Source organism: Colias philodice, chromosome 30 (genome assembly GCF_061535455.1).
Source record: "Colias philodice isolate Cphi_HAF_F1 chromosome 30, ilColPhil1 Martin Lab GWU primary, whole genome shotgun sequence".
Lineage (NCBI taxonomy): Eukaryota > Metazoa > Arthropoda > Insecta > Lepidoptera > Pieridae > Colias > Colias philodice.
In genome coordinates this window covers 4,226,668-4,250,418 of record NC_143115.1, presented here as the reverse complement: position 1 = coordinate 4,250,418, position 23,751 = coordinate 4,226,668, and the positions used below count along the sequence as shown (strand labels likewise).

The window sequence follows — 23,751 nt, the reverse complement described above, 5'->3', positions numbered from 1 at the left end:
TCTGAATACGCCCATTCATACATAGGGATCAAAATGTATTTATTGGTGAATCTTGACCATTCGGACCACTTGTGGCATTTTGACGTCTATGCCTTGGTCTATACTCTTTACATTTTTATCGTTGAATAATGACTTTTGTCCTTGTTCACCAACAGATGTTCGACGATCGTTGACGTTATTCTGTTTTGTCTTTGACCAGCTTCCTTTCTTTCACTCAATAACGTCAAAGAACAAAAATCTTTTTGTTTTATTCGTTTTACTAAACTTGACCTTTACACATGAATCATGTAATTATATATTTTTTACAATTCCCTGGTTTTTTCCTTTAGTCTCGTATGCAAGGTTTATGTTAAAAAAGTGTAAATAACTAGAGGTTAGAATTCGTACGTTATGAAGAAACTTACATTTTCGGCAACTTTTTAAAATTTGTTGAAATGGATTTTGTTAAAAGAGAAGACAATAATTTATTAGAAGATGAAAACTATAAGATTTATATGGAGAACGTAAGTGTTTTTATATATATTTTGTGTTAAGTTATTTTTTTGTATAGTTTTAAAAATTGCAAAGTTTCCATGGTAACAGACTTAGCCGACATCCGTTATCGCCTTTGATAAGAAATTTGTCTGATTTGTTCAGCAACTACTGTAACCATGCGAAAAAAATTATCTTAATTTAGTTAGAAATTTCCTTTTAAAGTACATTTGAACTTACAATTTTTTTGTCTTAAAAATAGCGTATTGTAAATTTTTGTTCTTTTAATTTTTTATTTAAACTTAACGCATTTCTAATGCATTAATTTTAATGTGTGAAAACATAATACGACAATATTTCATTTTAAGTACGTTATTCTAGCAATAGTTAAATTTATATTAACCATATTGCGGACAAGTTATACAGATGTTAGTTCAAAAGATTATTTGTTTAAAGTATTAAAAATAAATGCGCAATAAGCAATTTAATATATGACAGTTACAAAATAATTATTTCATCTAAAATTAATTTTACTTCAAATAATTTAAGAGCAACATTAATGTTTTTTAGCATTTCTAGCTTCCTTCTTCTCCTTCTTCGTTTATCATTAAATCACTACGTAGTATTAAATAGCAAAGCCACTATTGTTGTCTGTCCGTCACTATGTATCTTTAAATCTTTAAACTATGATACAGATTTTGATGTGGTTATTTTTAATAGATAGAGTGATTCTTGAGTGTGGTATTAGTATATATAATTAATTAAAGCCAGTAAACAAATAGAATTTCAGTAGTAGAAATAAAATAATTTGGAAAATCCAAAAGTGCACGCCTCATAATTTTTTTTTAATAAATATTTATTAATTATTATTTTTGTTTATTTAATAACAATTAAACCACATCGAATCAGACCCTGAAAAATGAAAGGGTTCTATTCCTGAGCATACTCAAGCGTAAGAGAAAAAAAAAGACTCGATTAGTATAGTATTTCGGTCGCTATCGTGTTAACAAGAAAAAGGATCCGCACATACAGACACACGGACGTCCAAGACAGAACTTTTTCAAACTGTTTTTTAACTAGTTTAAATAACAAAAATGACATCAAAAATATCATGAACGTTAAAAATAGTGTTTTTTCTTAATATGTGTGTGTATGTATTATCTTACAAGTGCAATGTATGATGACATTTTAAGTTTGAAAAATCAGATGTTTTGCGCGAAGTGACAGTAGTACCCACCTCAACGCTTCGCTTATGAGGCGTGCAATTTACTTTTTGGATAGTCCTAGTCGTAATTCTTTCTAAAACCTGTTACGGAAAAACGAGAAATATTATTTTATGATAATTATTATACTGAATTTGTAGTTTAGGTCATATAAAAAAGCCAATAAAATATCATAACATATAATTGAAGTGAAACTTCTTTATCGGGGTTGGACAAAAATTTGTGTAACATTTTTGCGTTACGCCGTACGCGTGACATTTTTGCGTTACGCCATACTCGAGACGTTTTTAAGGTCATAAAGAAGTTTCACTTCTTACGAGTGTACTCTAGTACACGCATACATTTTTTTTTCATATAATTGGATAGTTATAATAATCTTGTTACATAATATTTAAACATCTACATTTGATTTTAGTGCCTTGCAGTTCCATATCTTACTTACTTTTATTAATTTGTACATCACTATTACAGCTACAAAAATCGCACCAAATCGACACAACGGACTATCACCACAACGCAATAACGATGGAACAATTACAATTGGCAATGCAATCTTCCCTAAACTCTGGCTCGATCGTTCATAACTTCCAACTACCAATATCACCTCGACAAATGTCAACATTAATGCTCAAAACTAATCACCTGAGCCGTTCGTTGAATTTCAACGAGATACCAGCACATTTACCCAAGAATCTTAACGAATTGGATCTTATCAACGAACAGTTGAGACACGAAGAACTAATGAATCAAAGCTTGAATAAGAACATCGATCTCGGCCGTCCGTTAAATGATTTAGAAGTGCAGAATATACATTTACAACACGTCCACGATGAAATTAATAGAAATTTAACAGCTGATTTAAGTCATAATTTAAGGAACGATGTACACGGATTGAATGATATAGACATGAATTTAAATAGACAATTAGATAGTGAAGTTTTAATTAATCAAGAGGAGTTACGGAGGAGTCCGACACAGTATGTCGAGAGTCATGTTCTGAAGCAGCATTTGTCACAAAGGTTGGAACAGAATTTGGCCAGGGTGGACCAGCACGCGTTAGATAGGTTAGATTATACAGTCAATCAGAAGATTGATCAGATATTGGCCCAACGATTTGAACAAAGCTTGGGCCAACGGTTGGACCAACGGCTCGACCAACGGCTGGACCAAAGGTTGGACCAACGATTGGTGAATTCGACGCTGGTGGAGCAGAGAATGACAGAACAAGCTGACAACATGTTTCCGATGCCATTTTACATTAAACCTGAACAAGATGATGATGCATACGTTTTTTATGATAATATGAATCAAGGAGTCAATGCAAATACAATAAATGGTGAGTTTAATTTACATTTTTTTTGTATAATTTTTAATCGTAAATGACACTGGATGTACATTTTTGAACTATATTACATCACACAGGGTGTTTATTTTTTTTATAGTTATTTATTCAAGTAGATTTTTCGTATATTTTTTATACATTTTAAAACAAAATTAATTGAACATCTCCATACACGAATATGTTTATGCTATTGTACTTATTCCTTTAACTAAACGCTTAGGCACCTACCCTATATGTCTGTATGCTTGTATGCACAAACAATTACTCCTTTCTTGCTTTCTATCTTTAGAGTCGATTTTGTCCTACTTTAGATAGACGGATTTAATTCATAATTTGTACACTTATCAATGACAATACAATAATTACTAAAATTTAAAGCATGTTGTTTTTAAACTTTATCTTAATTACTAGCTGAGCTCCGCGGTTTCACTCCCGTTGCTCCGCTTCTGTTGGTCTTAGTGTGATGATATGCCTTCCTTGATAAATGGGCTATCTAACCGAAAGAATTTTCAAATCTAATGATATCATCATTCTTATTTATGAATACAGTAATATATGGGTTTTTACATGCATGTGTGAATATCTAATTTTATGCAATACCAGATTTCCGCCCGCGGCTTCGCCCGCGTTTTCAAAGGAAAACCCGCATAGTTCCCGTTCCCGTGGGATTTCCGGGATAAAACCTATCCTATGTGTTAATCCAAGTTACCCTCTATATGTGTGCTAAATTTCATTGTAATCGGTTCAGTAGTTTTTACGTGAAAGAGTAACAAACATCCATACATCCATACATCCATACATCCTTACAAACTTTCGCCTTTATAATATTAATAGGATTTTGAAGATATGAACAATGATGCATTAATATGCATTCTGGTCTTTAGATGATTTCTATGTTATGCAAATTAATCGTTTATTATATTTATATCTTGATTGGATTGTTTTGACATTTAAAGATATTTTATACAGGTGCATTTTTTCCATTTTCTGATTTTATATATGACGATTACGATTAATAGTAAACAATTTTTGCAATGGAAATCTTTAAAATATCAAGGAACTTGTGAAATTTAAGGAAACCTATGAAAGCAGTTTTCTAGTTATAAATAAATTCCACCCTGTATAATATTGTTATTGAGTGACCTGTGACTAGACTCAGATCATAGGGCGCAGCTAGTTAAAGTTAATAAAACAAAAAGAGCATGTGTGCCAAGTACACGTGTCAGAAGTGAAACTTATTTGGCAAGATTTAAATACATATACTAAAGTCGTCGCCTTACTCCATGACGTGAAGGTATTGCCATGACGCGACATTGAAGTTTTACTTCAAAAATATATATTGTGATATAATTCATAGAACAACGCAATTATAAGTAAAACTCTATATATTACGAAAAAAAAGTATTGAATTTACCGCCTAAAACTTTGTTCAAACAAAAAATCGATTGAAAAGGGCTAGAACGCATGCGCCAAAATATGCCAATTCTTTTAGTCTTTGACAGTCACGACAAAACACGTTGGGCGGTTTTGTAAGAAGTTACATGTTTTTATTTAATGTTATCAAAAAATGTGATTAAAGTTGGAAAATATTGTCATAGATTAGTTAAATTATAGAAGTGACTGATTTAAGAAGAAGAGTGTGTATTATAGCTATGGCCAGTTAGTAATATGTACTTTATTTTAATCAAAATAATAATAATTTATGTAAAAAAAAAAAATATATAAATTTATGTTGGTTTGTTTGTTTGTTCGGCTTTCACTACGCAACGGAGCAATCGAATTGTTTTGAGTCACAACTCACATTTTATAACTACATTGGAGAGTTACAGGGCGACCATATTGCATTATAATTATAGCCTAATTATTTTAAAAGTAACCTTATAAAGTTGTTATTAAATCGTCTTTCTACAGCGGAAGTCTCCTTATTTTAGCGGTAATAATTGTAGGTGTAATATTTTTTTTATCGTAACTATAAAAACTCGGTTAACAAATTTGGTATAAAAATAAATTTGCTGTTATTTTGATTTTTAAATGCGGCGAGACTACTTTTTTTTAATATAGGTAGATACGTATATTTAAATTTTATAGCACATCCTGTATGTATATTCTTGCCTATTTCAAGTTTTTTATCTGTTTTTACAACAATATTGATATATTTGCGACAATTTTACAAATTCGTTGCATTGACGACAGACGACGCGGTTGGCCCCGTCCGATTAGGGCCCTTCTGGCCTCCTCCACTCAAGCGACAGCTCAAGCCGAGGTTCGTGGTCCCCGTCAAGGGGGGACGCCCTTGTGCATGTCGCTACCAGGGTGAACCTTCAGTTCACCCCCGCGTCCGCGTTAAAATGTAGAAGCCCTTCTGGCTAACATTGAGAGACACCACAAAAAAAAAAAAAAAAAAAAGACGCGGTTGGCGCAGTGGTAAAGTAACTGCCTACTGAGCCGACGGTCCCGGGTTCGATCCCCGGTCAGGGCAAATATTTGTGTGATGAACTCAATTATTTGTTCTTGGGTCTGGGTGTTATTATCTATATATGTATTTATTAAATATTATATTTATCGTCGCCTAGTACCCACAACACAAGCCTTAATTGAGCTTACTGTGGGACTAGGTCGATTTGTGTAATAATGTCCTATAATATTTATTATTAATATTTATTATTATTTTACTACTAATAGTAATTAAATAAAATATAGGAAACTAGAGGTCCGCCCTGGCTTCGCCCGTGGTACATATTTCGCAATAAAAGGTAGCCTATGTCCTTTCTCGGGTATCAAAATATCTCCATACCAAATTTCATGCAAATTGGTTCAGTCGTTTAGGCGTGATTGAGTAACAGGCAGACAGACAGAGTTACTTTCGCATTTATAATATTAGTATGGATATCAATAGCTTGAGGGCCCTTCAGGTTTTGTTGATAAAAATTATTTGGACAAAGAATTTTGCAAATTATTATTAAAGTTATTTTTATACATTAGATATGAAACATCTAGATAAAGTTAAATATCTATTTAATCAGCATTTGATACCCACCATGTACTCTGATGTGTTTCAAAATAGACGTAGGTAACTAGCTTTCCGCCCGCGGCTTCGCCCTCGTTTTCATAGAAAAAGCCGCATAGTTCCCGTTCCCGTGAGATTTCCGGGATAAAACCTATCCTATGTGTCAATCCAAGTTGCCCTCTATATGTGTGCTTAATTTCATTTTAATGGGTTCAGTAGTATTTGCGTGAAAGAGTTATAAACATACATACACATACATCCATCCTCACAAGCTTTCGCATTTATAATATTAGTATGATAAGATAGTAGGATTTAAATTACGTATTTTGATCACGAATAAATTACTTTTTTAAAGAACCCTAAAATTGGCGCCAAAAATGATATTCTCAATGTAATTTTCATAATTAAGTTGTGATCTTCTAAACCTGTATACTGGCACATACTGGTGACCTTTCTAATTTGACATTATATCTATATTTTTAGAATAATTTATGTCTATGAAAATTTACGACCGATTAAAGTTACGTCATCGAATCAAATGAATACTTGAAACTTGAAAGGATTTGATAGAAAAACGTTTAATAACTTGATAGTTAACTAGCGGTCCGCCCCGGCTTCGCCCGTGATACATATTTCGCAATAAAAGGTAGCCTATGTTCTTTCTCAGGGTCTAAAGATTGTCTGTGCCAAATTTCATCAAAATCGGTCCAGTAGTTTATGCGTGAAAACCATACATACATACATACATACATACATACATACATACATACATACATACATACATACAAACAAACCTTTCCTCTTTATAATATTAGTATAGATTAACAAGGAAAATAATACGTTAATTTTAAATTTTATAAAAGAGCAACTATGGAGTTTCTTGCCGGTTCTTCTCCATAGATACTGCTTTCCGAATCGGTGGTAAATGTTAAAAATATGTAATGACGATTCAAAAGTGCTTCTAGAAGAAGTCTAATTGAATAAATAAATGTTTGAGTTTGAATAACCGTCGACAAGTCACAAGTGATTTATATTTAAAAAAAATGCTACTGCTAAATAAAGAATACATGAACAAAATTATGAGGATTAAGAGCGTATACGCATTATGCGGGTAACCGCATTGCGGGTAGCCGTCCGGCTGACCGCAAGCACAATTATGTACGTAATATTCATTTCTATGCGCACTGTGCGGTCTGCGGTTACGTACATAATTGTGCTTGCGGTCAGCCGGACGGCTACCCGCAATGCGGCTACCCGCATAGTGCGTATAGGCTCTTAGGGTTCATACGCACTATGCGGGTAGCCGCATTGCGGGTAGCCGTCCGGCTGACCGCAGGATGCGGTTGCGAATGCGGCCAGCCCGACGGCTACCCGCAATGCGGCTACCCGCATAGTGCGGTTGAAGAACCGTTGCGATTTGCGGTCATGTCAATCCATTTCAAATATGAAAATGGAAGAAGTTGCAGCTATTTACTACATTTACACACGTTACGTAAAGAAGAAAAGCAAAGAAAGAAGTACTGGGTGCATCCTTATTTGCAAACACGAGATGAGAGCAAGCATTTTGCAACCACGTGCACACACTCACTCAATTGCGGGCAGCCGCAGACTGAACCGCACAGTGCGTATAGCAACCGTCCGGCTGGCCGTCACTCGTGACGTAGCTCTCCGAGCAACCGGAGCGGTCTGCGGGTAGCCGCATCGCAGTGCGCATAGAAATGAATATTACGTACATAATTGTGCTTGCGGTCAGCCGGACGGCTACCCGCAATGCGGCTACCCGCATAGTGCGTATACGCTCTTAGACTAGGTACAATCATGTTTTCGAAGATGACTATTTATGACGTAATTTATAACCTTATTTACAATATTTAAATGTCTAGGTAGATTGATATTCTGTATTCTGTACATATTTATCATAATTTATAATGTCTATAATTCACGTGCTTTCAATATCATTCTAGAAATTTAAGGAGAAAAATAGGGCTTCTAAAACTTCTGTAACACATAGCGCCATCTAGTTTTAATCGTAAGAAAGTTGTGCTATAATTTAAAGCTACAAAAATTAAAAAATATTACAATAAAATTGTAACATCTTACTGCTGTCCTGTTTGTTATTATAATTGTGTTTTTCTGCAATTTCAGGTGAACTACCTCAAGGGGAGCCGTCTCAAAGCACAACAAATATCCATCCAGAACATTTATACTCAGTTTACAATAACCACATACCAATACAAGCCTTAAACTCTTTAGAGTTATACCATAGACAACCGAATTATATACAAAATTACGCAGCCAGCGACGTGGTCAGAGAGAATCCGCAGAACCTAGTCGTCAATAGACAATACGAGAACTCTAGTCCGTACGCGGAGGAATTAAAAAAAATACAAGAAGGCGGGAAAGTTGAAATGTCAAAACACGAAGAGCCAAAGGAGAATTTGAAACCGAACGATCAAAACAAGATATTCAATTACCAGTTCTATGAGAAAAGCGAAAACGATTCTAGTGTGAATAATAAAATTAGCGAAGATCCCGCGTTGAATATAAAAGGGGAATACAGTTGTTTCAAATGTAAAGAGATATTTCCCTCGAAGCGGGTACTTAAACAGCACACGAAGTCATGTGAAAACGGTATAAGTGTTAGTGATTTGGAGAAACTGGGCAAGTTTAGTTGTTCACAGTGCGCATACAGGTGCCAATCGCCGGCCATTTTGAAAATACATGAACGTACGCACTCGGGTGAAAAGCCGTACGCGTGTACGTTTTGCGATTATAAGTCGGGTCAAAAGAATAACGTCGCGAAACACATCCTAGTGCATATGAAACAGAAACCGTTCCGTTGTCAATTCTGTGAATATCGTTGTGCTCAAAAGAACAACCTAGTTGTTCACGAGCGAACGCACACAGGTTACAAACCGTTTGCGTGCCCGTTCTGCGACTATAGGACAGTGCAAAAACCTAATCTAGTGAAACACATGTACCTACATACAGATCAAAAGCCGTTCAGTTGTGACATGTGCAGTTACCGGTGTGTGCAGAAGACAAACCTAACAAAACACAAGCAGAGGCATCTCAATGAAAAAGACGGAGAGAAAATCGATCTTAAAACTCAGAACAAACCGTACAGGCCTCGTCAGAAGTCAGTCACGTGTCCCTATTGTCCGTATAAGTGTGTGCAAAAGTCGAGTTTAGAGAAACACGTACAGTTCAAACATACAGATGTTAATAAAAGTGATTTTAGTGAAGTGACCGAAGGCAGCGAAGAAATATGTGATACAATACAGAATTTGAGTGTTAAAAAGGACTCTCAAGTTGTTTGTGTGGATAAGAATGAAGTGCCGGTACAAGCGTAGCTTTATCTGTAAATATGCTTGCTTTTTTTCATTTTTTTGGGCTTTTGATCGTCTAGATGGATATTTTTAGAGAGATATTGTGTTATCTGTGTTGTTTATAGATAGAAAATGGAATTCCAATGTCAATTGGTCGTGCCATGATGATATTACTGATCTAATTTATCTTTAATATCCTGATTTGTCTATTTTCGTACGAATTATCATTTTTAGAGATAAGCTCAAATGAAGATTTTATGAAGTTCTCAAGTACCTTATATTATTATATATAGGTATATTAGCTTGCCGCCCGCGGCTTCGCCCGCCTTGTCTCGCCTTCTTGAATCACTATCTATTAAAAAAAACCTCATCAAAATCTGTTGCATATGTAGTTTTAAAGATTTAAGGATACATAAGGGCCCCAAAAAGCGAGTTTGTTTTATACTATGTAGTGATATCTACGACTTGATGTTTGTCATCATCAGGTTGTCTATACTATAGGTAATAAAATAAGGTTCAACTAGAAATTTAAAACGAATTTTAAACATGATTTATTCATAATATTTAACCTGACGTTTCGACTATTACGACGAATTTTATTCATTTTATAATAAACTAGCTTTCCGCCCGCGGCTTCGCCCGCTTTGTCTAAAACATAATAAATTATATACTAACCTTCCTCTTGAATCACTCTATCTATTTAAAAAAAACCGCATCAAAATCCGTTACGTAGTTTTAAAGATTTAAGCATTCATAGGGACATAGGGACAGAGAAGCGACTTTGTTTATAAGCGACTATGTAGTGAAAAGCATTGGAATTCTATAAAGCATATTAAAAATTACTAGACATATTATATAATGATATTATGATTGAAATTGAACTCTATAATACCGTAATAAAGTTGAAATTTGCGTTTAGTTGGTCAAAAGCCCAAAGAAAAATTTTACTTTTTGACATGAATTGAACATTTAATTTTACATAAGCTGTTTTTAAAGTGATAACTTAAAGTGATCATGTATGTATGTGTGGGAACAATTTTAGTTTGCATAATATTAAATGTAATAGGAAACAGATTATATTTTGAACTAGATATAGCAAGACCTTAGCTTACCATAATAAATTCGTGACATAATAAAGGTATGAAAACCTAGGTTTTTTCTTGAGTGGAAGGTTACACGAATTTCTTTAAAAATATTATTTAAAAAAAATCGTTTGGCACAACACGTGATAACGACGAGACGATATTTTTATCGTGGCTACGATAGAGCTGTCGTCACGATTTAGTCGTAATATTTTACTGTTTCAATTTTCACGACTATTGTTCCCACTGTCATGACAATCTGTCGTACTGTAAAAAATGTCGTAGACGACAGTAGATCGTGTCGTTTCTATATAAAATTTAAATGAGCCACGATATAAAACTTCGCGATTATCTGTCGTCACGACAAAGTGGGAACGCGCCTTTCGAATAAATTTTTTTTATTACTGTTTTAGGATTGAGATGCAAGAATATTTTTACATTTGATGCCAAAATATAAGTAAATCTGGTGACGTAATTATTTTTTTTGCTCTTAAATTTGATTTTAATTGACTTCTAGTTCGATGTATAATCTGTGTGATTGAGATTTTAATAATATATAATTATTTTTGACACATTGTCATAAGATACTGAGTCAATCATGAAGGTAGAGTGCGTTTCACGAAAGAGTTCCCCTGCCGTTATGTTGGCTTACCTGACTGTCAAAATCGAAAATATTTTTTTTTAATCAAAAATGACAGAGAAAATATTCTCCTTTCTAGGCAGCCGACCCCGTAAGATACGGGATAAGGCTAGGAAGAAAGGGAATATTTTCTCTGTCATTTTTTAATAAAAAGAAAATATTTTCGTTTTTGACAGTCAGGTATGCCAACATAACGGCAGGGGAACTCTCTCGTGAAACGCACTATAGTATTTGATTATAATATGTTTATGAGTTTTACAAGCCTTTTTTGATACAGAATTTGACTATTTTTGATATCATTAAACAATATTTAATTATAATTAATTAATACAATACTACCTGTGTTATTAAACCATTGCTAAATGATAGATTATATTACGAAAAATGTGACTATTAAAAACAATAACTTTAGAGTGGTAACTATGCATATAATATAACAAAATTTAAACTTTTATTCAACACTGAATAGTTTATTTTTTTTAATTTAGTCAAATTATGTCTTGATTTGACTAGAAATAGTTGAACTAAAATTTGTGATGTTTATTATAGTTTAAATTTAAATCACGGTATAATTGATTCAGTAATGACAATGTGTATTAAAAACTTTAAACAGATGTTAATTGATTGCATATAAATTATGTATTTAATGATATTATAACTAAAAGGTGTAGATATGTTACCAACACAACATTCGATCTTCAAACACGGCACACTAACGCACACACGATTAGACGTCAGAGTGAGATGGCATGATTCAACTATCGTGAGCGAAAAAGAGACAACCGAAATACAGTGTGGCTAATTGGCTACCTTTCGACGTGCCAATACCAGACCGCTAATAATAACCTTTCTACATATTTATACTTATAATATCATTGGCTATATTAATTACTTTAAATATTGCAAGAATGTGGGTAGTTTTAAAACAGTATTACTGTTTCAAACTAATTTTGACAATAAAATAATATACAGTTTGTTTGTCTGTTTTTGCTAAAGCAATGAATTTTAGAAATATTTGTAAGGAATTGTATGAAAATCGATTTGTAATAATTGAGGGTAGAATCATAATGATAGGCAATATAAAAATCTTTCATTTTTTCGTATTGCATTATTAATAAGCATGAAATACTTAAAAATGCATTGTTTTAAGTCAGACATAGGAATGGATATAATAAAAATGCAATATATTTGATCAAAAGCGGGATTATTACACTTTACTTCCGTCCAAATTTAATAAAACATGAATGTTTTGAGTTTTGAAGTGAAACGTCTTAGAGCGTATACGCACTATGCGGGTAGCCGTCCGGCTGACCGCAAGCACAATTATGTACGTAATATTCATTTCTATGCGCACTGCGATGCGGCTACCGCAGACCGCACAGTGCGCATAGAAATAAATATTACGTACATAATTGTGCTTGCGGTCAGCCGGACGGCTACCCGCATAGTGCGTTTACGCTCTTAAGGCGCGTTTTGATTAAAATTTCAAGATCGCGTCATGGCAATACCGTTACGTCAAGTATCTTGCGAAAGAAGTTTCACTTCTGACACGTGTGCTCGGCACACACGCTCTTTTTTCAATTCAAGAAGTTTCACTTCAAAATATTACCCTCCTGACGCAGTTCGGTATCAAATAAATATACAATGTAATACTTTGAATCATATTAAATTGTACTATATCATGTTTGCATGTAAGTCAATATAAATAAATAAATATTTCAGGACAATTTTCACACACGGCACGATCTGATCCCATACTAAGCTTTCGTTTGTGTTATGGTAACCAGATGGCTGATAAACATACATATATAATTTTAAATAAATTATTCTATAGATAATTAACACCCAATATGATTCTACCTTCAGAAGTAAAATGTCCTAAACGCCACCAAGGCTGTGATGGAATAATGTAGAGATAAACTACGATAACATGGCGCGCCCCTCCAAAATTCAAAACGTTTGAAAGTATTTGTGAAAGTATTTACAATGCACCACCAAGATTCACAACGCATGTGTGCGTAATGAGACGGCCGTCAAACAAAAACAAATCCACGGATTTGTTGCTCGACTAGTCACGCTCTAATCGCTCATTATTATTAGTAATGGCGCTGCACTAACGTATTCTATGAAAACGACACGTGCGTTGTCTTGGGCGCTCGGCAACTTATGATTAGTTGACCAACAAATCTGGACGTAAAGTACTAAAGACGAATACGTACAACTACATACAAACTCCTTCGTAAGGATGTCACTACACACATTGAAACAGTAATTTGGAGGGGCGCGCCATGTTATCGTAGTTTATCTCTAATGTAATATAAACTATGTTACCATGAGATTAGAGTACCTTATTGAGTGCATCACAATTTGATACATCCTAGTGATATTTTAATTTTGTATGTTTTTTAATTAAAATGCCGCTTACCAAAGTATGGTTGAGTTTTATTTATTGTATACTAGCGGTCCGCCCCGGCTTCACCCGTGGTACATGTTTACGTTTTCTCTACATAAGAACAATCCTCGTACTTCAAGGAATATAATAAAAAAGAATTATCGAAATCGGTTCAGCCGTTCTCGAGTTATGCGCTTACCAACACATTTTGCGATTTATTTTTAAGAAGAAGATGAGAGTGGTCGTATTAGTGTCCATCTTTCTTAGTTAAAACTAGCTGCGTCCCGCGGTTTCCCACGCTTAAACGAGTTTTTTTTACGTTTAATCGTAATGTTCCTATTCCTTTATCAGAATGAAAAGTAGCCTAAGTTAAGCCTTATTACATCGGCTATCTATCAGTGAAAGTCCCGCCAAAATTGGTCCAGCCGTTCTAGAGATTAGCTGGAACAAACAGACAGACAAAAATTGTAAAAAAATACTATTTTGGTTTATATACCGTGTATACAACTGCATTTAGTTAAAAGCGGATATTTTTATATGACAAACAGACACACCTATTTTATTATTGTTAAAGGACTTTCAAGTTAATATACAAGTATCTATGCCTGCTCTATGGACTATGATCAAAAGGCTTTGACGTCAATATTCCATAGAATTTACGGGGGGGGTTATAAACAAACTGAATTAATAAAAAAATGGATAGAAAATTTTGCATCCAATACGAGTATGTGCGAGGATTGTAAGTAGGATCGTGAGAGCGAGGTAAAAGATACGATGTGGACTGTAGAATAATGAAAATTGCATCAATTTCCTATTAAAATATCCAAGCAATTCCCGTCATGACAATATCAATCTACAAAACGGACTCATCCTGCTTCTTTACTTGCTCTACCTACAAATTATAAATATGTATGTGTATGTTTTCCCTACTATTATTATTTATTATTGCACTACCCATTTATTTTATTTTATACTTTTTCCTCTACTGTACCAAAGGTTGTCTGGAAGAAATCGCTCTAAAGCGATAAGACCGCCATTTGTACTTAGTTTAAGCTATATTTAAGTGTCTGTATTTCTTTTATATTCTCTTTAAGTGCAATAAAGAATTGATAAATAAATAAATTAAGAGCGTAGAGCACACTAATTGTCAGAAGTGAAACTTCTTTGGCGAGATTCAAAGAACATAATCGTCGCCATACTCCATGACGTGACGGTATTGCTATGACGCAACCTTGTAATTTAATTCTCAACGCGCCAAAAGAAGTTTCACTTTAAAAACGTTACTCCAAATACCTTCAAAGCAACAAGCAAAACACGGCCTAGTATTATAATCTATTTTTCATTATGGTCCATTGAAAAGTTACATTTGGGGTCGCATTTTTTAGAGGACGCAATTTTATTTTTTTGATGTGTAGGGGGGGTCAGTGTGAAGCTATCACCAAGTTTGTGGGGTCGCCACCCTTGTCCCACGGCCGCCATCTTGAAAATAGCGGTTGAAATGGTTTTTACGATATATCTCTTAAACTATTTATCTGATAATAAAACAATGTTAACATTATTCGTTGCAAATTAAATTCTCTACAACTTAGGTTCAGTAACTTTTTGTCGTAGAACTATAAACAAAAAAGTTATAAGCGAAAATGTTCAGAAATTAGAGATGTTTATATTTTTCAATAAAACTTTTTTTTATAAGTTTACGAAGAAATTATATCAGACCATTTTTGTAGATTGTTTTTCGTAGAACAACTTTTATTTACAACATTTTTTCATTAAGTAAATAGCTAAGGTTTTACAGCCATCCGAAGTGAGTACTATTTTAAGTACTCTTTACTATACAGAATACGATATATTATGTGTGTACTAATAATAATTTGTCACCAGTAATTATTTTATTTTTGTTATAATAATATTTTTAATAATTAATTTTACAATATTATTAATAATTAATTATTGAATCTTTTCCCCACAACCCAGGAGGTAAAGTCTGGAAGTGCGTTTTTTTTACGTCGAAAAGCAGGGCTGAAATGTTCTGCAGTGTGCTTCCATTGTTGTGGAGTCTGGGAAAAGAGCCAATAGCCAATTTATTATGTATAGTTACTACTGAAAAATAGTACTCACTTCTGAGCGCTGTAAAACCTTAGCTATTGACGTAATGAAAAAATGTTATGTATAAAAGTTGTTCCTCGAAAAACAATCTACAAAAATAGTCTTATATCATTTCTTCGTAAAATGATAAAAAAAAGTTTTATTGAAAAATATAAATAGCTCTAATTTCTGAACATTTTCGCTTATAACTTTTTTATTTATAGTTCTACGACAAAAAGTTACTGAATCAAAGTTGTAGAGAATTTAATTTGCAACAAATAATGTTGAAATTGTTTTATTATCAGATAAATAGTTTAAGAGATAGGTATATCGTTAAAACCATTTCAACCGCTATTTTCAAGATGGCGGCCATGGGACAAGGGTGGCGACCCCACAAACTTGGTTTTAGCTTCACACTGACCCCCCCTACACATCAAAAAAATAAAATTGCGTCCTCTAAAAAACTCAAGGTCAGGCCTAAAAAATGTAACATTTCAATGGATCATTAATACAATTAAAACTCGACACTACGCCCACACAAGTGTGAACAATACGCATCACTGACCCACTGACATTTGTGACATACTGTACCGTATTTTGGCTAACTAGCTTAGTTTAGATCGTGTTAAATCCTACCTATCCTACTAATATTTTAAATGCGAAAGATTGTAAGGATGGATGTATGTGTATGTATGTTTGTTACTCTTTCACGCAAATACTACTGAATCGATTACAATGAAATTTAGCACACAATATATAGAAGATAACTTGGATTAACATATAGGATAGGTTTTATCCCAGAAATCCCACGGGAACGGGAACTATGCGAGCTTTTTGAAAACGCGGGCGAAGTCATGCCAAATAATATGAAGCGATGACGGCCAAAAAGAATAGTGATTCATATTTATTACCGATCAATTCATGACTTCAATTCATGGTTGTCAGATCACAGCAGTCTTTCCTCATACAACAGTATTGTTCAAACATCATTGATACTCATCTCACCGCAAGTCATTTATATGCGACACACTTATGATTACAATATTATAATACCATGAATCACACTTTGACATTATGCTTAACTGTACTTACTATCTGATTTGCAATATGGGGTAAGGTGTGACCAACCTTTGTGGTTATAAAAATATGTGTTATTTGAAATATACTAGCTTTGCCGCGCAGTTTCATCCGTGAACGAACCCGCGTGTAAATGCGAGTACAAATGTCTATAGCGCATGTGTTATTCTGATACATACGCTACATCACTGCCAAGTGTTATCAAAAAATTTCGCATTTATAGTAATAATAAGATATGTTAGAATTTGAATATTGCATAAAATAGAACATGTTGAAATCCTGAAAACCATAACATCTTTAACCCCTTTTCATCAAACAGCGAAAAACTACATAAGTATGGACCTACCTCAAGGAATTTATCAATTGTAAAAAAAACTGTATCAAAATCGGTTTGAGTGCGTTTGAGAGCTCCGATGGGACGAAGAGAAGTCTAGCTTCCCCTAATTTTGCGTCAGTTGTAAAAAGTAACTTAAGGGCTTGGTCTAGTAGTGCAAACAAATGCATCCTGTCATCCTATATGTAAATAATACAAATGTACTAAGGGAAAGTTGCTCCACTTAATTTTTAAAAATTAAATCATTCGTATGCATAATTAAATATTCGTAATAAGTACCAAAAATGACAATTTGAAACAATTTTCGTGAAAATTACACCGGGTGATTTTTTTTTATCAGTACACAAAATTTGCGAATACTTTCTATTGATATCTTCAACTTCATGTTTATATAACTGATCAACTTTTACAAAGAAATTTGGACGAAATATAAAAAAAATAAGCTTTCCATACAAAATGCATAACTCTATACATTTTTTTCGACCTAAGTTTCTTAGTGAAAGTTGTTCAGTTTAACTAATAAAACGGATACACAAATTTTGTATATAATAAAATAAATGTAATGTTTGTGTTAAAAAATTATTAAATAGAAAAATACGCAAATGAAAACAAAAGATATTTATTTCTGACTAGCTTCCGCCCGCGATTCCGTCCGCGCGGATGTCAGTCTTCGCGTCTTCTACAGATTTATTATATTATGTATGTATAATATCGACGATGAAGATTGAAGTGTCAATATATGCTAACTACAAAAACTACATTTTTCAGTAGATAAAAAAAACGTTTTATTTCTTTTTCGTTACTGTTTTTAATTATTATTTTAGCTTACGTTCATTATCAAAGGATATTAGATATCATGGAATCATTTATTAAATGTAACTTCACAGCTTTTTAAAAAAACATGCAGATATTAGATATTGCTTGTAATTGTATTTAAACAGAAAGCCGTATTTTTTAGATACAATTTATTGCCAATATACTTAGAAGAAATTGTTCTAAAGATTACAACATTTTTTTATTTTAATATTAGGTTTTTGTATCAATACTATAGTAAAATGTTGATTTAAAATCCTGTCACTACACGTGCTTATGCTCGAAGATAGTGATTTGAATATAAAACATTATTTCAATTTGTTCAACTTCATATGGACGAGATTTTCTTGCTGCTTTGGTTATAGTGGCATAATCAGTTGGCGTTCAAGTCAAGAAATATAAGATACAGCTACGTGAACACACGTCAGAGCACAACAGCGTCGAAGATTTACTCATCTTCACGGACGGGTCCAAGACTGAAAATGGCACGGGTGCTGGGGTCTTCTTTGAGGACCTAAACATTAACATCTCGCACCCCTTGGGACCCCGTAATACAGTCTTTCAGGCTGAATGCCTAGGACTTCTACTTGCAGCTTCAGCCATAATCAAAAGGAATGTAACAACTTTTCGATTCGGATCCTATCGGATAGCAAAGCAGCACTCATGGCAATCAAAAGCCATGAAATCACTTCAGGGTTAATTCTAGAGTGTCACCTAGCCCTAACTAGGGTATGTGATCTGGGAAAGTCCCTAGTACTACAATGAATAAAAGGACACAGTAACTCACGAGCAAACGATGCTGCTGACATATTAGCCAGAAGGGCATCTGAAACACCGGTCATGGGACCTTTTCCCATTATACCGCTACCTGCAAGCTGGATCCGGCTGATGATCACCCAGCTCACAGCACTGCACAAAAAGCAGAATGTTCAAGCAGATCTGACTGCAAGCATGCCAGAGAAGCCCTACCAAACATTGACTCTAGACTTGCACGTCGGATTCTCAACCTACGCAGAGTGCAACTACGTGTAATAACAGGGACCCTCACAGGGCACGGCCCCTTCAACAAATTTAGGGATCCCTTTCCCTTTAATTTAGGGATCACAGACAGTCCGCTATGCAGAGCATGCATGGCGTCCGAGGAAACGGCAGCCCACGTGATCATGGAATGTACGGGGGATGCGGAGTACAGGGCAAGACACCTGGGGTCTCCCGGGTCCCTCCCTGAAGTCTTCGGCAGCCCTCACAAGCTGCTTGGCTTCATGTGCTCGGGTGGTTTCAGTTTTAGCTGGTTTCCCCCACCTCCCTCTCTCACGTAAAATAGGCACTTGACCTCGAGTTGCGGAGAAATACCCGTATATTATTATAAGTTGGCGTTCAATGGTGCTATGAACTGAATCGCATTCCATAAGCGTGTGACCGGGTTCTAAAAACTTTTGAGTTATGGTAATATTATACTTTTTACTAAAATATAATAGTGCGTTCGACATAACTGCGTTGCGATTTTGGTAAGTGCATCCGTCAGAAAAAATTATAATAGGCAGCTGTTGGCTAACACAATGCTTCTCCAGGTAATTAATTACAAACGAAACAAAAGTGCTAGACGTCAGGTCAGCAGCTGTTTCGTTAAACCAGTAACATGTACAATGCTTAGTAATTTAATTGACTCTACGAACAATTTGTTGGTATCTTTACGCGCATAATGCGATGGTAGTTTTGGAAAAGCATCAAAAAACTCATCAAGAATGGCAATTTTTCGATGGTTTGTTGAGCTTGATGGAGAAGCACGTTAGGATACTTTCTTCTTGGTTTGAAAGCATGCCAAACTCACCACTTTTAACCCAGGAATAAACTGTAAATGAGCCCAAGGAAAGCGTGCTTAAAAACAGAGCGGACGCGTCAGGGTGTAGTTAGAATATATTGCCAGCAAAAATGATGCAACTTTTGTTATAAGGTATTGCTACACTTTAATATTGGCTCAAATTGACTGTTTACAGAGAAATGACCTTTATGGGCCTATGTATTACTCTATTTTAAGTACGAAAATGCTATAAAACAAAAATCGCTAAAATGTTAGTTAGGAGGTATTGATACTTCATCGTCGATATATAGATTTATATTGATAAACCTAATAAATCTTTTGCTAGCATTCTGATGCTTTATCGGTTGCACTGGATTTATCTCTTTTTTTTTCAATCGCTTGAATGATATAGGATGGGTCCTTGATGGACATCGAATGCTGAAGTCTCGAATCAATCAATTCTGACAGTAGGCAATTTATGTAAAATCTTGATAATGGTCCATCATTTTATTTTGCCTAAACGTTACATACTTTTTTATATATTCTATTTTTAACGAATGATTCACTCCAGTCCAAACAGCAAATAAGCAGACTTCTGCTTCTGCAACGTTTAGTTGTCCCTGAATTTGGAAAAAATAGTCATGATTCTTATCTATGATAAAAGTGTTATTTTTTGCATTGTATTTCAAATATTAAATTTTTTTAACCGCATCTTCCGCATTCATGTCTTTTGCCGGAATTAGACATTTAACTTCTACTAGTCCCATTTTTCCTTTTTGATATGGGCGTGTATAAAGTAAATTTTGTAGATATTTCTCGTTATACTTTTAAAAAGTTATTATTGTCATTTTGCTCATTAGGTAAAGTAATTTCGATATCAGTTTTAAGTTTTTTGATACCTGCAATAATAATGTCATAATCGCCTGCACATACTTATCGATTACACCCTGTATACAATCCACCATCCACATTCATAATGTTTTCCTGTCCTCCTCTCCTTTACGCTGTTCACCGATACATTTTAAATGAGTAAATCTGCTACCACTGAAGGATGTTTCATTGTGATCAGCAAATTTTCACCACTGTTGTCGATTATTTGTTTTTCATTTTTAATCAGCAATTGGGAATCATCAGTTTTGTTTTTTGCAGATTGGTGATGTACCCTAACAATACGTCGAAAAGGGAAAGCATCAACGAATTATCGTTTTCGTCCTCTTTTTTTATTCTTCGCGTCTCTGTTACTTCTGTTTGTTTAGTTCTCAACACCCACTGAATTTTCTATGTTATTGTGATCTTCCATTACATCTGAGTTTTGATGATGTGATGATAATCCATTCGTTTTAATATTGGTACTTAGAGTTGGTAGACTAAACTAGAAATGGCGGACTAAATTTGTCAGCGCGTCTGTAAGATCAGAATATAAAACCAACATCCTGTATTTAAGTTACAAAATTAATAATCAAACAAAATGCCGCTACGTTGAAAATGACTAGAAGAAAAAATTAAAACACCTCGGATCAATTTTGGAGTAAACAAATCATTTTCCCCGTATGGGGATTTCCCCGGATGAACTTGGGAAGTTCAAATTCTCAATACAAGTTTATATTATATTTCGTATTTCTCAAACGAAAAATAAACATTTTTGGAACTTCAAAAAAATTATATTATAAGAAAATTTATGAGCTTACTTTAGTTTTAAAGAAATATACATCCCTTTACTGACACCCCGTAAAATAAAGAAATTGTTGCCAATCACCTTTGCAATCTATTTGGTTTCATTAACTTTATGTTCGAAGATAATTTTTTTTCTAGTAGTTACACGCGTATTTTTTTCGTTTATTTTCCATATCGAAATCAAATGTTTAAAAATACGAATATTTGCACAAAACTAAGATAAAAATAATCAATTAACAAAAATATTAAATTTAATGAAGTAGAGCAACTTTCACTTCAGTATGAAGGAAAATCGAGCGTAGAGCACACGTCAGTACGCTCCGGCCCAAGGAGCGCGACTAAAGAAATTCGCTAGGATTTTTCCAAATTATTTAAAATATTTTTTTAATATTTAAAGAATTATCAAAATTCAAAAAAAAATTTTTAAAGGATTAATACTCATTGGTCTTCAACCAACTCGAATAAATTAATGGAAAAAATAACTTTTAGCAGTATTTATCAATAGATTTTGTAAGGCAAAAAATGGGAAATTTAATGAATTTATAACGTTCTAATTAAGAAAATCATAAGTTTTTCGGCAATTGTATTCAGCAGTTTTTAATAACGACTATATAAGGATAATAATGCGCTGATCAGATTGTGTAAATTGTAATCGGTTGCAACGTAGTGAGTGCACAAACTTAGCTCGAAGTGTCTTTGGAGGAAAGAGACTTATCTTTAAGGCCTGATTAAGGTAACATAAAGTAACTTTATAAATGTGAAAAAATTCACGCGCATTGCGTATATAACACTAATTGATAAACAAGAAAAAAAAATTCAGTTTATCATTTCATTAGCCGGGAAAAAATTGTCAAATAACTTGTTGAAAACGCAATTTTGCTAGACTGCAGCCTTAAGATGATCAAAAATATAAAAGTTTAAGAAAAAACGAAGTGTCTAGTCGTCCGCTAAACGGATGAATAAAATAAATTAGTCGTCCGATTACCGGATGAATAAAATAATTTAATCGTCCGATTACCGGATGAATAAAATAATTTAATCGTCCGATTATTCGGATTAATAGATAACCTTTTAACACTAAAGCTAGTTGGGTTGGACTAAAGCAAAGGGGGCGCAGGACTTAGAAAATTTTTGATGGAGTTGGTGTCATTATAACACCTATTTATTATTGTTTTATCGGAAAGATTACGCTAATATAAGCATGTTTTATAGGAACAACATTTCTCTAAAATCAAAAATGGCCGAGATATTCGCCCTTAATTCGTTAGGTTAGGTTTAGGTTAGGTTAGCCGTTAGGTTAGGTTAGGTTAGGTTTCTTAAAAAAAAAACTAAACAGAAATAGGAGCCCCGCGAAGCGGGGCTCCGTCGACGCGCAAAAAAATCAAGTTTAGGTTAGGTTAGCCGTTAGGTTAGGTTAGGTTTCTTAAAAAAAAAAACTAAACAGAAATAGGAACCCCGCGAAGCGGGGCTCCGTCGACGCGCAAAAAAAAATCAAGTTTAGGTTAGGTTAGCCGTTAGGTTAGGTTAGGTTAGGTTTCTTAAAAAAAAAACTACACAGAAATAGGAGTCCCGCGAAGCGGGGCTCCGTCGACGCGCAAAAAAAAAATCAAGTTTAGGTTAGGTTAGCCGTTAGGTTAGGTTAGGTGAGGTTTCTTAAAAAAAAACTACACAGAAATAGGAGCCCCGCGAAGCGGGGCTCCGTCGACGCGCAAAAAAAAATCAAATACCTACGTGTGCCCTCCTCCCCCCTCCTCCCCCCTCCTCCCCCCACAAAAAACCTATAATACGTGCGGCAGTTCTCTAAAGAAACCCCGATAACCTAACTATATAGATAAATAGATGTTATCGGACGATTAAATTATTTTATTCATCCGGTAATCGGACGACTAATTTATTTTATTCATCCGTTTAGCGGACGACTAGCTTTGTCCTTTAATATGAAAAAATGAACCAAAGGTGTTACACCGCTGACTTTTATACAATAACAGTTCCAGTTAAATCGATTCGTAATATTTTCGTAACCCTACATAAATGTTATAATTATTTGAGCACCGCTATTCAATGTTATGTTCATAATAGATCGATTTTGTATTCATTTCAATAATTTATTGATCAGAATGTAGGTGGTTTTTTTAAGGATACCGTTTTTTATTCAAAGCATGGTTCTGATAAACTGAACTCATGTATCACTGAAGACAAATATAATATTTAATCGATGTTTCAGCTAATAACTAAAGTCCTAAATCATTCATTTTTCAACTCTTCTTGTTGTTTCTCTTCAATTATATTTATATGGTCTGCAAGCCAGAAATAGAAGTAAATCTTATGTATGTCGGGTTGTGTAATAGAAAGCAATTAATCTCAAGTATATGTACTTTATGTCATGTACCAAATGTAAATAGTAATTAACAGAAAAGGATTATATAAAACTAGGTTTCCGCCCGCGGCTTCGCCCGCGCAGTCAAAGAAAAACCCGCATAG

The 23,751-nt window shown here is 34.1% G+C and overlaps 1 protein-coding gene across 1 annotated transcript; it reads left to right on the top strand.

The window, feature by feature from the left end:
* The first annotated feature begins 168 nt into the window (after positions 1 to 168).
* Positions 169 to 10,035, top strand: LOC149475495 (uncharacterized). The gene is made up of 3 exons (XM_089713232.1): positions 169 to 503; positions 2,166 to 3,030; positions 8,189 to 10,035. Exons 1-3 carry the CDS (start codon positions 435 to 437, stop codon positions 9,394 to 9,396), a joined length of 2,142 nt encoding a protein of 713 aa, XP_089569358.1. The 5' UTR covers positions 169 to 434; the 3' UTR covers positions 9,397 to 10,035.
* The last annotated feature ends 13,716 nt before the right edge of the window (positions 10,036 to 23,751 follow it).